Raw genomic sequence first — 13,687 nt, 5'->3', positions numbered from 1 at the left:
TAGCCCTACATTGATCTCGTGTCCCCGCGATAAGCAGAAATGGCTCACTTATCTCTGACCCTTTGCTGGAAAGGACATCAAGTCAACAGACACTGCCCAGACATGGCAATGCCAGGCACACGTCACACCTTAATCTACAATCTAACTCCATCTTCCATTAAGCCCGTGTCCCCATTTTATTATATCATCAAGCCAGTTATATATGGCTCACTGAGAAAATGCATTTTATTATCTTGTTAGAAGAAATGGCTTCACTGGGATCATTTTAAGCCTATAATTTCATACTTACATCCTCCTCAGTACCTGGGGCATTAACTTATTAGCCACTCTGGTGTCAAGTCTAATGTGTTTTAAATACTTAAAACACATACCAGGCACTGTGGGGCTGGAGTCTGGGTTTTCTGTCGCATTGAGTGCTTTGGGTTACCAGGGGAAGTCTGTCTCAGCGGACTGGGAGGGAGGGTTTGGCTGCCTGCTCCTGTTAGGCAGGAAGCTTGGTTTCATCCAGGAGGGAGGGGATGCCTGCTGAGCTACAGAAGCATCTCTGCTGCACTGCTGCAGCTGCAGTGTTGAAATGTCCCCTTGGCTAGCCCTACAGCTGGCGCTGGAAGAGCTGCAGGGCTGGGGGCTGTCAGGGCTGTGCGGAGGGGCTGCTAGGGCCTCCTTGAAGGCAGGAAAGGCTTGGTGACGGAAGGCGAGCCCAGCTTCTGTGGGGTGGGGGAGTCACCAGGAGAGAGGCACAGCTGCCTGTTAGGGTCCTGAGCATGCATGCACTTGTATATGAGTGTGGCTGTGGTCCATCAATAATCTTACTTGTGTTGCTTGCAGGTGCTTACTTACATGTGTGTGTGTGTGTGTGCGCGCGCGCGCGCGCGCCTGCGCACGCGCGCCTGTGTGTGTATGTGTGTGTATGTGGTATGTGGACATCCAGAGGTCCGTGTCAGGTGCCCTCAGTCTCTGCCTGCTTGCCTGCCTTCCTTCCTTCCTTCCTTCCTTCCTTCCTTCCTTCCTTCCTTCCTTCCTTCCTTCCTTCCGTCCTCCCTCCCTCCCTCCCTCCCTCCCTCCCTCCCTCCCTCTCTCTCTCTTTCCCTCCCTCCCTCCCTCTCTCTCTCTTTCCCTCCCTCCCTCCCTCCCTCCCTCCCTCCCTCCCTCCCTCCCTCCCTCCCTCCCTCCCTCTTTCTTTCCCTCCCTCTTTCTTTCTTTCTTTCTTTCTTTCTTTCTTTCTTTCTTTCTTTCGATAGGATCTCACCAATTTGACTAATTGGCTGACCAATAAGCTTCAGGGATCCACCTGTCTCTGCCCCTCCCCCTCAGCATGGGGGTCACAGATGTGCACTGCTGTGCCCAGTGTTATGAGTGCTGAGGATCCAGACCCAGGCCCTCATGTTCGTACAGCTAGTTCTCTACCTACCAAGCCATCTCCTAGCCTTCAAATTGTGTGTCCGTCGTCTGTCTGTCTCTCTGTCTATGCAAGTATGTACATATGCAGAGGCCAGAGGATAATGTCATATCATCCTCTAATGTTCTCCCCCTTATTTTTTGAAACAGGGTCCCTCTGAGCAGAAATTTGCTGCTTTGCCTAGGCTTGCTGGCCAGCAAGCTCCTAGGATCTGCCTGTCTCTGACCTCCAACCCTGGGAATATATGTGCTTATGGCCATGCCTGCCGTTTAATGTATGGGGATATATGATGTACACACACCTATGCCTGTCGTTTAATGTATAGGGATACATGATGTGCACACAGCCACGCCTGGCTTTTAATGTATGGGAATATATGATGTGCATATGGCCATACCTGACATTTAATGTATGGGGATATATGCTGTGCACACAGACATGCCTGATGTTTAATGTATGGGAATATATGATGTGCACATGGCCATACCTGACGTTTAATGTATGGGGATATATGCTGTGCACACAGACATGCCTGACATTTAATGTATGAGGATATATGATGTGCACACGGCCATACCTGACGTTTAATGTATGGGGATATATGATGTACACACACCTATGCCTGACGTTTAATGAATGCTGAGGATGTTATGTCACAGCAAACACAACTACCTACTAAGTCACCTTTTCCAAGTCCCCTTTTTATTGCAAAGTCCAGGTGAGCCTTCCCCAACCGTCTTGGCAGCCCCTGGGTCCTTTCAGGCTTGGGGATATTGTACTTTCCACCGGTCCGAGAGACGAGGCAGAAGAGTTGGTGAAGTTGGAAGTGTGAGCTGTGCTGGCTTTGGAGAAGGGGGGAGGAAGCCTTGTCCTGAATGTGGGCAGCACCATCCCGTGTGCTGGGGTCCTGGCTGAATAAAACAGAAAAGTGGGAGAAACCAGGTGTCTGCCGGTGTTCCTTGTTTTTCTGCTTCCGGCTCCCCTGAGCTGTGAGGAGTCTCAGCTACCCGCTCCCAGCTTTATGAACTCTGCCATGCCTTCACACCATGATGGGCACGGCCATCTTAAGCCAGAAGCCAAATTAAAGCTTTCCTCTCGGACGTTGAGTTTTGTCACGTAGTTTGTCAGTGCAACGAGTCGTCAATACAGATGCCTAAGCATAGGTTCAGGTCCACACACTGGCCTTCTCTCTTCAGGTCTTCTCTGGCCTTCTTCCTCTGCCAAGGGGCCATGGCAAAGAGAAGGGCCAACCGGTGCCTTTTCTGTCTGTGTGATCTCACCCCCACTATCTCAAGTGTGTCCCTGACTGCCTTATTTAAAGGGCATCTTTCCCCCAGTGCCCGAGGGCATATTCTCTTAGCATCTGCCCTATGGTGGAGTCATTAGCTTCTTTTACTTGTTACCTGTGCCCACTCACACCTGTTTTACTAGCTGCATCCTAGCAGCAAAGATGACAAGCACCAGAGATTCTCAATAGTTTCCATTGTTGTAATTGTTGAGGGTGTGGACCAGTCCACCCTAGCGCCACAGCCTGCCAGTTCTATTTCTCAACTAGCCTTGCGTATAAAGCCACCTGCTCTGGACCAGCCTGGTTCCAGTGTATGAGGTACCAACCCACGGTGCTGTGAGACTGAAGCTGGAGGCAGCTGGATCTGGGATACTGGGATGTATTTATTAGATGCTCGCTGGCAGATGCAGGATCCTGAAGATGGCACAGGACCATTGAGGTCCTGGAACTTGGTCAGGAGGACAGAAGTGGCTTCACACAGGGTGGGATATACCTGCCTTGTCTCAGCGCTCCCTTACCCCTAGGGTGGGTCGCAAAACTCCAAGTATCTCTGCCAGGGTTTCATGTGTATAATTTGCTGGTAAACTATGTGGGGGAAATTGACCAAGGTCACTTAGGAATAGATGTGAAGGTTAGCCCCCAAGATGACTGCATTTATGACATCGAACCAGACATGTACCTTCCACGCTGTCAAATCCCAGACTCATGCAGCCGTGCCTATAATACTCGGTAGATCTAATCCTGCCCAGCCGCAATCCCGGGTGCACTGCACTGGGTCAGGAGCAGCCATGCCGTTCTCCTGCAGGAAACCCTGGAATGACGCACTCCCACGAGGGACTTAGCACAGGCGCTCCCTCCGCTTGTCTTACTGTCATTTCTCACTGTGTCCCTCTGTCCTAAGTTAGCCTGGATGCTCACATTCCCTCATCCACCCCCTGCCCCTTAGCTCTTACATGGGACCTCTGGGCTGCTGTTCCTTTCTCATTACAGGCCAGGCTACTTCTCCCTTCACCTGTCCCCAACCTTCATAAAAACTGCTTTTCTGGGTGCTTGCTGGCCTTCCCATCTCAGCCTCTCTCCCTACCCATCTCCCCTGTGTGGTAAAGACCTCTTAACCATGCGATTCCCTCATCAGTTCCCAGGGTCCTTAGGGCCATGAACTTCCAGCACATGGACAACGAGGGCACCAGGCAAGCCACCTGGCCCCTAGCAGGGGCTCGGCAGGCACCTGCTGAGTGAGTGAATTGGTTTCCGTGGCTTGGTGAGTTCAGGCTGGGCTGTCAGACGAGCTAGCGGGCACTTGTTCTGCCAGTATCGATTTGCAGGCACGACTCTATGTGTAAATGCATTTCACTGTTCTGCCCTAGGACCCAATTTTTGAAAATTAGATTTTAAATGTCGTATCCTTCTCACTTATGCCTTGTGCTTCCAGACAACCGGTGCGTAATGTAGAATGAAAGGCGTGGAAAATGGGCCCATTTAGTGAACTCTATTAGAAATCCGTTAGGCTATTTTTAAATTCTCATGGACCTTGTGCTCCTGAGGGTGGGCAGGAGAAAGGGAAAGAAGGACGGAGGGAGGGGGAGAGAGGAAGGGAAGGAAGGAGGGAACCCAGATGTAAGCTAGTGGGATACTGAGGACGGTGTGTGTTTTTCAGTTTCCATTTCAGTAGAATCCCAAATGTGATTTCTGAATTGAGAGACTGAAAATGAGATTCTGCCCGATAAGGCTGCTCCCCTCCACTCTTGCAGCGGGGACCACGGGCTGCTTGGATGCAATGCTGTGAGCATGCTAGCCTCCATCCTGCCTCCCAGCCGATCTGCTCCTCAGGCTGTACCCACAGGTGGGAAACAGGTTCAGGCAGGGCCATCAGGGAGCTGCACAGAACTTGGCTCACTTGGGATATGATCTTTTGAAGGTGTATGTGGAATGTTTATCAGTTTAGTCTTTGTGTGTGTGTGTGCCCGTGTGTATGTGTGCCCGTGTGATGTATGTCTTTGGTCTTTATGAGTATATATGCACCTGTGTGTTGGCCAGAGGGTGACATGAGATATCGTCCTTGATCACTCTTCACTTTCCCTCCTTTTATTTTTGGAGTCAGGGTCTCTCACTGAACCTGGAGCTCACCCATTAGGCTAGGATGGATGGCCACTAAGCCCTATTTCTGCTTCCCCAGTGCTGTTCCTATGCCTGGCTTTTTACATGAGCACTGGGGATTTGAACTCAGGTTCTCATGCTTGCGTGGCAGACACTTTACTCATTCGAGTCATTATCCCAGTTCCTAGTCTTTGCTTTCTGCCATAGCCAGAGTCTGCTGGTACCTGTTGCCTTGGCTGGTTGTCAGTGCTCTGAGAACTATAGCCTCGTTTTTACGATTCTCCTGTGAGAAGAACATGGCGTGCAGTACCAGTGCAGTCACAGTGCTTGATCCCAGAGGGAGCAGTGTGCTAGCATGTGGGTGGCACATAGCACACCATTATTGGACGTAGAACTGGATGCTTGCACTTCCTTGGGTCCCAGGACTATGCCGAGGACTGGGGCTCCAGTAGAGAGAATTCATGATTCTGAGAAGACAGGGCTTGCTCTGAGTAACCTGGATGGTTTGGAGTTCCTGAAAGCCCCATAGGAGCCACAGGAACAGAGGGGGAAGTTCTGGCGGAGCAGCGAGGATGTAGGTGGAGAGAATCAGGAGGCATTTGAAGTGGGTGCCTGGATAGTGGGGATGTGGAAACCAAATCAGAAGCCTAAGGGCAAATGACTCTGTATTAGCTCCAGAGGTGACAATGGTGGCATGGTGGTGGCAACAGAATACGGTGGCCCAGCCCTGTGAGCTATCCAGTCCCATCCCCTCCTCCCCTGCTCCCCTCTGAGAGTCAGCTTCATTCTCATGCTGCCTTTGAGCTGATAATGGCTGCCATCAGTCTACACCTGGGGTCTTAGTGCTGGCCTTGAGGGCTAGCAGACTCCCCAGCTGGTTCCACCATGCTGGAACCAACTCCAGGAAGAAAGCTTGATGGACTCAGGCCCGGGGCTGGTGTGGCAAGGAGCCGCCCGCGTCAGGTGTGCTGGCACATGGCGAGGTGGATACGGACGATCAGCAGCCCCATAGGGAAGAGCTGCAGGTTCCAGGGAAAGGCTTGGCTTGTTCTATGGAGATTGTGTGTGGTAGACAGTAGGCACAGCTGTAGTATGTTCTGTGGAGATTGTGTGTGGAAGGTGGTAGTAGGCACAGCTGTAGTATGCTCTATGGAGATTGTGTGTGGTAGACAGTAGGCACAGCTATAACAGGCTGTTGGCAGTAGAACAGCTAGCAATGTTCAGAAATTCCATCTTGCTAAGGCCTGCTGGTGTAAGAAGCCTCAGGGCTGGGCTATTTACTTGTAGAGACTGTTGGGAGGTGCCTCCCACAGCTGGTATAGGAGCACATGGAACCTGGCTTTCCATGTTGCTGAACTTTGTCCATACAGCTGTGTGTGTGCGCGCGTGTGTGTGCCTGTGGGTGCATGTGCACACGTAGAGGCCAGACAATAACCTCAGGTATCCTTCCTCAGGAATTGCCCTCTTCAGGTCTCCCCTTGGCCTGGAACTGATGGATTAAGAGCAGGCACCAGGACTCACCTGTCTCTGTAACCCCAGCGCTGGAGTTACAAGTGTGTACCATTTAGAGCGTGTTAATACGGATGCTGGAGATGACGCTCAGGTCTCATGCTTGTGTGGTCAGCACATTAGGCGTCCTGTCCTGTTTTCTTACCAGTATTGCAGGACCCTGTGGCGGGGGGGGGGGGAGGGCAGAGCACTGAGCACAGTGTCTGTATGGCACTCTTGCCAGTAGAACAGCAGGGTTTCCCTCTGTGAAGTTAGAATTCTTTCAGTGAAATCCACTGTGTGCGTCTTGGCAGCTGGGCAGCAGCCCTCTGCACAGGGTAAAGCCTCGGCTTTGGGATATCACTAAGCTGGGGTAGGATTTTTTTCATTTTCTCCTGAAACGGCTCCCCTGGGCCTTAAATCCCTATCCTCAAAGGGATTCAGAGCAGCACTGTGAGAATCCAACAAAATAATGATGCGCAGGAAGCGTCCCGCCGGCGCCCAGGGTGGGCTTGCTTTCCTCAGCCTAAGAGGATCAAACACGGATTTGGTTTTCCACAGCAAATATTTTAAGATAGTTTTCCATTTCAAAAGAAAGGTGCAGATTGCACTCCTTGATTTGTCTGTTAAAAGGGAATGAAGAGAATCATATCTGTGTGTGCACATGCCTGCACACTCACACAGTGCACACGAGCATACATGTATACATGCTAGTATATATCTGGATGCGTATGTGAATATGAGCATGCTTGCTCCCAAGTGTATAAGCACATATGTGTACATGAAGCATGCACTTTTATGTGTAAGCCCATGGGTGTGCATGCATGTGGTCACATCTGCACATGCCTGTCTGCACACACATTCATGCCTGGGCTTGTGACTGACAGAAGAAGGGAATCAAAGAGTGAGTGTGTGTATTCTCAGATGTGTGCAGCTAGACAACATATATAAATCAGCATTCTAAGCAATTTTTGAAATACTGTAAATTAATTTTATGGTCACAACTTCTCCATTTAAATGAATGAGGAGTCAGGAAAGCAAACCCAGGAACCTGCTGCTGCCAGCAGGGATGGAGGACAGGCAGCCAGTCTTTCCACCTAGAAGACACTTGGCTAGGATGTGCGTGGGGCTGGAAGTGAAGCTGCTTATTGCTGAGAGCGTTAGCATTTTCTGACCTGTTCTGCACCCTGCCAGCATTTGGCTTTGGTTTTCTCGTTGACTCCGACATCAGGCTGTGCACTGGAGGGCACCAGAAACGGCAGGGAGGAAGCTGGGTGGATCTGGGAAAGTGGGGCTCACGGCATCATATGATACCCAATTAGCCGATGACAAGCATGGCAGGTGGGGCTCGGGCTTTATCCCCTCTACAGCCAAAGCTCACAGTAGCTTCCTGACCTCCAGAGGCTCCCTTCCTTCCATCTAAGCCACTTTCTGGCTATGAGTAGCAGACAGTCAGCACCGTCTTGAGGCATACAGTGGGCTCAGGGACAGTCTGGCGCATCAGAACTCAGCCTTCCGCCATCCCACAGAGGAGACTGGAAGCTGGGCTGTGAATGTTGTTTGTTCTTCCTTCCTGGAAAGGAAGGTGCCAGGGTAGCCTTGCCCCACTCTGCTCTGAGAACCTTTTCACACATGCAGTCTTAATGTCACTGCGGCGTGAGGTCACACAGCTGGTCTTCACACCACTTATGGTGTGAGGTCGTATGTAGTCTCTCACTCACCTGGCCTGGAAAGACCTGCAAAAGTGGAGCTGGCCTCACATCTACTTCCATGTGTGACTGTCACAGTAACAGTGGGGACACAGAGCCTGTCCTGCTAGACATCTTTGCGTGTGGGGTCATGTGTTCCACCAAATAATCACAATGTGAGCTCAGGGAAAATGACTCGGAAATCGCCAGGAAGCTGAAATGAACAGACAACGCCCACATTCAAGGATGTAAATCCTACGGTACTTGCCATGGCTGTTCTAAATCAGCCATGTCTACCCGTGCACCAGGAAACCCTCCAAGACCTCTCATTCCGCTCAGTCCTTCCAAATTTCTCTTAACCATCCCCCCCTAACCAAGCCTGAGGCCTTGCCTCCCTCCCTGAGGAACCCAGAAGAACTGCTGCTACCTGGAGCAGTCGACTCTCTGAGGCTCGTCCTGCCTTCCCGGTCACCAAGTGACGGTTTCTGTCATCAGCTTGCTTTGCTTTCTTTTCTTTTGTAACAATGTTTTTTCTTTATTCTGTGAACATTCCATAAATGTATTCAATGTATATGGATCATAGCCATCCACCATTACATCCCCTTCAGCTCCCTTTGGTGCCCCATCCTCTCTCCCACTTAGCACCACCCATGTACACATTGGATAGGGGAATGACTCTCCTTTCTCTCCCCCCCCAACAGCCTTCAACTTTCCAGGAGCTCCTCCAATACGGGTGTTCGTACTGGAGTTTTGTCTGGTTTGATCTTGTGTGTGTCTTGGGCAGGTAACAATAGCAGTTACAAGTGAATGTATGCATGAGCCACACCACATACAGAAGTCAGCATCTCATAGCTCCCCTCCCTATCTTACGTTCTTCCTACTCTCTCTCCTGTGGAGCTCTGAGGCTGTCATGGTGGGAGTTTAGTGGTGATGACCCATATACAGCTGAGCACTCAGACTCTGCATTTGGACTAGTTCTGAGCAGCCCAACTTTCTTGAGCCCAGGGTGATGCAGTGCCCGTGGTCCCGACACAGGATCTTGTACAGCAGCTGTGTTTTCTGGAACCACAGAGAGAAGCCCTTTCTGTTAATACATCTTCATTCTCTGGGACCCGCATCCATTAGTTTTCCTTTCTCTCTGCAAATCTTCCCATTAGAATAAAAGAAAGGGTAATTAGCAGCCTCGGACTGAACAAGCCCTTGCAGTGTTCATTGACTGTTTGGTGATGTATTCATTTGCTTCTGGTTTGAAATTCTATAAGCAATATTTAGCAACCTTGGAAGGGCAATATACTTACAGCTTCAGGGTTCTCTCTCAAGAGCCGTGTCCAGCTGGGACATATACCATGGCAACATTGAGTCTGGGCTAAACAGGCGTGAAGAGGCAGTGGAACACGCATGCCACCACACACATGACACGGATATCCAGGAAGGGTGAGCCAAGATGAATATGGACATTAAAAACTTGAGGCTTGGGAGATGGCTCAGGGCAGTGCTGACCTACCGTTGAGTGTGAAATGAGCTGCGTGCGCAACAGCTTTGTGGGAAGGGTTGCCCCAGCTCTCAAGGCCCAGCACAGTCGGTTCCATTTCATCTGCCAAGACAGAATGACTACAAGATTGGCTTCCTCAACTTCTGGTGTTCCTGGGTCTTTTGAACTGGTGGGTTCACACTTCATTTTTGTACATGGCTTAATCTTCCAGACAAAGCTGGAGGGTGACTAGAGCCTTGAATATTTGAAAGTTGTCAGGATTCCAGCTTTCCCTTTGTTTTCTCATCTTCCTTCTAAAAATTTTACTAAACGGAAGGTAAATTTTGGACTGAGTGTCAATTATTGAAATCTGTTAACTTCTTTTGCAAAAATAGGTCAAATGTCCCTTCCGTTAGTGTGTGTGTGTTTGTATCCAAATGAATGATTTTTCAGCTTTTAAAAATGTGCTAGCATGCACGTGGTATACATATGTATATATGTGTATATGTATATATATATATGCAGGCAAACATACACATAAAATTAAAACAAATACAATTTTGAAAATATTATAATAGCTAGGCATTGTGACACATGTCTTTAATCCTAGCACTGAAGAGGCAGAGGCAGTAGGATCTCTGTGAGTTCAAGGATAGCATCGTCTATAGAGCAAGTTCCAGGATGGCCAGGCTTCTACATAGGGAGATCCTGTGTGTGTGTGTGTGTGTGTGTATGCGTATTAAACTGTGGTTGGTATGTAAAATAAATTTTAAAAATTAGTTTAAAAAGATAAACTATTCTTTCATTGTTGGCTTGTTGGCTACATAAAAGGCATTTTTCATATTGGCCCCTCTGGGTCCCTTGGTGCTAGTTTCTTTTTATAGTTAAATAGCACCAAATATAGGGAGCTGTGGAGATGGCTCAGTTGGTAATGTGCCTGCTGGGAAAACATGAAGACCAGAGTTCAATTCTCAGTACCCATTTAAAAGCCTGGTGTGGTGGTGCTTGCTTTTCATCCCAGCTGAGAAGGTGTGATCCCTGAGGCTCGCCCACACCTGGCCAGCCAGGCCATGAGCCCCAGGCTCGGTGAAAGACCGTGTCTCATAGAGTGAGATGTAGAGAGACTGAGGGACTTACCTGATGTCTACCTCTGGCCTCTACATGCATGTGCACACGCATGCACATGCACACATACACACACACAAACACAGACACACATGCATGTGTACACAGAGACACAGACACAAGTGCACAGGCACACACACATACACAACACACACACATGCATGCATACAAGTCCATACACACAGAGGCACACACATGCATGTGCACACACAGACACATGTGCACAGGCACACACACATACATACAAGTCATACACATACATACGCACGCACATATGCATACACATAAATAATACTAAGTACAATGCTTTGCACAGAATGGGTTAAACACCTGTAACACTGACCAATGCTCGTAGCATGCACAAATTTACTGTATTCAATTATCAATTGATCTCCACTTAATTTGGATTCATTAAACTAATTATCTGAAACTCATTCTCATAGGAGTGCCATCTGAATATTGACTTCAGTTGACAAGCGGGGAACACTGTCTCACGCCTCTCTCCCGAGGTCCCATTGTTTCCTTTGGCATCTCCTGAGCACCTTGCCTCATGCTGGGGATCACCAGCTCCCCAGAGGCTCCTCTCCAGTAGACTCTGGATGGAGACTCAGGGAGGAGGAGGGGAGTGACCTCTTCTGGGTCAGCATGTTGGAGGTTGTGTTACTTTGGAAGCTGAAAGTCTAGACTCCATGCCCATGGGCTGGTACGTCTCGAAGGCTGTGAATTGACTCAGTGCATATACTGTGTGGCACTCACAGACAGCATGGTTCGGCAGAAAGCCGGGTGCTCAGGGCTCGCAAACTCTTATACTAAACGGTGTTCCGCCCAGATGTCAGCCTCCAGGCAAGCTGGGAAGCACAAGAAGCTGAACGTTCAAGGGGAGTCTTTGGGTTACCAGCTACAGAAGCCTAGCAGAGTTGAGGGGTTACTTTTCTGCTGGCAGAAGTTACTTCAGGGAAGAGAGTTTTACGTGGTTTTATATAATTGTTTTATTAATCCTTTCGGGAATTTCTTACAATGTATTTTGATCACACTCATTCTTGCTTCACCCAGAGCCACCTACCTCCCAGGCAAGCTTCTTTTGGCTCATGATTTCAGAGAGAAAATTCCATCATGGTGGGCCGGGCACAGCAAATGGGGTGGCTGTGTCTGCAGCCATCATGTTGGGGCAGGGAGGGAAGGTGGGGGGGGGGGCGTGTCTACAGTCCTCTTTGTTAGATTGAAGAAAAAGCAGATAGTAACTTCAAGGCCCATCCTTTGTGACGTATTTCTGTTTAAGCACACTCAGTAGCAGTGTGAGCATGAGGTGGCAGAGGGCGGATCCTCACACCTTGGTGGGTCAGGAAGAAGAAGGCTCAGCGTGGAACCAGAAGCAGATCCTACCTTCAGAGCTGGCCCCTGGTGACCCACTTCAGATAGCTGGAGACCAAGCCTTCGGACACAGTGTCTTTTGGAGGACATTTCACATCTAGACCACAATGGGGAATCTAGCATGTAGCATCTAGTTTATTTAACAAAATATTAGTTTGACAGCCCAGATTATTTATAAACATGAGTTCATAGCAGTTTTAGAGCTGTTTGTTTTGGAAGGAAGGTGTTATCACACACACTGACAGACTGACAGTGAGCTACCTGTAAGAATATCGGGGTGGCCCAATGACAGGGCCTGTGTCTGACTCCAGCTGCAGAGACAATCGGGGCCTCTGCATACTCGCAGTGCGTGGTTCCAGGCAGCCACGTGGATGAACCTGAGGGCTTTCCAAGGCAGCATGCTGATCTTGTTAGAGCCTTGACCACAATCCTTTGTTTTCGGCTTTTAAATGAGCAGTCCTGGTTTCCCTCCATTGGGGATGCAGCTGCACTCACTCTCTCATTGGGTTTTGTCTTGCAGAAGCCAGTGTGAAGGCAGCGGCCTTGAAGCATATGGAAGTGCTGGAGGGCTGGCTGCGCAGGTGAGGAGCTGTTCTGCCCTGCAGACTCAGGGGGCATCTGCTTGCTTTATGGGGGATGCAGAAAGACAAGGGACCAGGGCTGGTCATTCTCTACAGCAAGTTAACAAAGAAAAGCAGGAAAATGCCCTCTGCATCACCCCCCCGGGGGGGGGGGGGAGCAGGTGCTGTGCCAATGTCTCCTAGCCCAGGCTCTCCCTTGACAAAGCAAATAGATTAGAGTGTTTAAATGCATCTTGGCGAGAACACAGGGCCATTTTCACATCTTCGAACGAGAAAAGCCTCTTTGGGATACTGAGTTGAGGATTCATGCTGCGGTTTGCTTTTCCTTTCTGTGTCAGCCTCTGAAGGGGGCTTAAGGACTAGGAACCAGTTTATGCCCAGAACAATGTAGGAATGTACATTGTAGGTTCTGTTTTGAATCCCGAATCAAAACCAGCGTGAAAATTCCTGGTTGCTTTTTTTTTTTTTTTTTTAAACCCAATTAGGAATTCAGATCGGAGAAGCATTAGCGACGCCACAGCACGTCAAGCTGTTTCTGGTTTTCGGGGATGTCTACTTCTGGAAATAAACCCCAGCCAGTGGGATCTGGTCCTAATTAAGGGAACAAGTTCGACAATGTAGCCTGCTTTTTCTCCCTGGCAGCCAGTTTGGTTTTATGGAAACATCTTGCTACTATTTTGGAAATTGCTAAGTGGCTCTGGAATAGATTTGCCTTAAACCTTTGTCTGCTGGGACAGTACAGAGGCTTTTCCCTTCAGGGAGCAGGGCCAGGCATTCATCCCGAGGGCATGGGATTAGCCTCAGGTTGTAAGCCAAGTCCTTCCGCCTGCCAACTGACCTTGCCACCCCGAGACCTGGAGAAAGCGGTGGCCGAGCTGGTTGACGGAAGGCAGCTGTCAGGATTTGTCAGGAGCGTACACAGGTAGCTCAGAGGCTTGGATCTGAGGCTGGCTTTCCTGCCCTGTCATGTGCTAGGAGGGGCTTTCTGACATGCGTCTCTCCATCTTATTCCTGCTACTCTCTTTTTCAGGCATGCAAGCCACTTGCAGTCATCTTAGACTCTTGGTCAGCACCCTGTTGCCCTAGAACATGAGCACTGACAGACAGACAGACAGACACCTCCCCAGCTGCACTCTGCACCTACGACCTACCCACCCTCAGGAAGGATTAGCTGTCCTT

At 49.6% G+C, this 13,687-nt stretch overlaps 1 protein-coding gene across 1 annotated transcript in view; it reads left to right on the top strand.

The window, feature by feature from the left end:
- Disc1 (DISC1 scaffold protein) overlaps positions 1–13,687 on the top strand; it is a 162,741-nt gene that overhangs the window by 107,247 nt on the left and 41,807 nt on the right. The window contains exon 10 of the mRNA XM_057753351.1: positions 12,448–12,508. Coding sequence (XP_057609334.1) covers positions 12,448–12,508 — 61 coding nt within the window. The remainder of the gene's footprint in view (positions 1–12,447; positions 12,509–13,687) is intronic.

This window comes from Chionomys nivalis, chromosome 21, assembly GCF_950005125.1.
Source record: "Chionomys nivalis chromosome 21, mChiNiv1.1, whole genome shotgun sequence".
NCBI classification, from domain to species: Eukaryota; Metazoa; Chordata; class Mammalia; order Rodentia; family Cricetidae; genus Chionomys; species Chionomys nivalis.
Note: the sequence above shows the minus strand (reverse complement) of the source record. Positions and strands in the feature narration are given on the sequence as shown.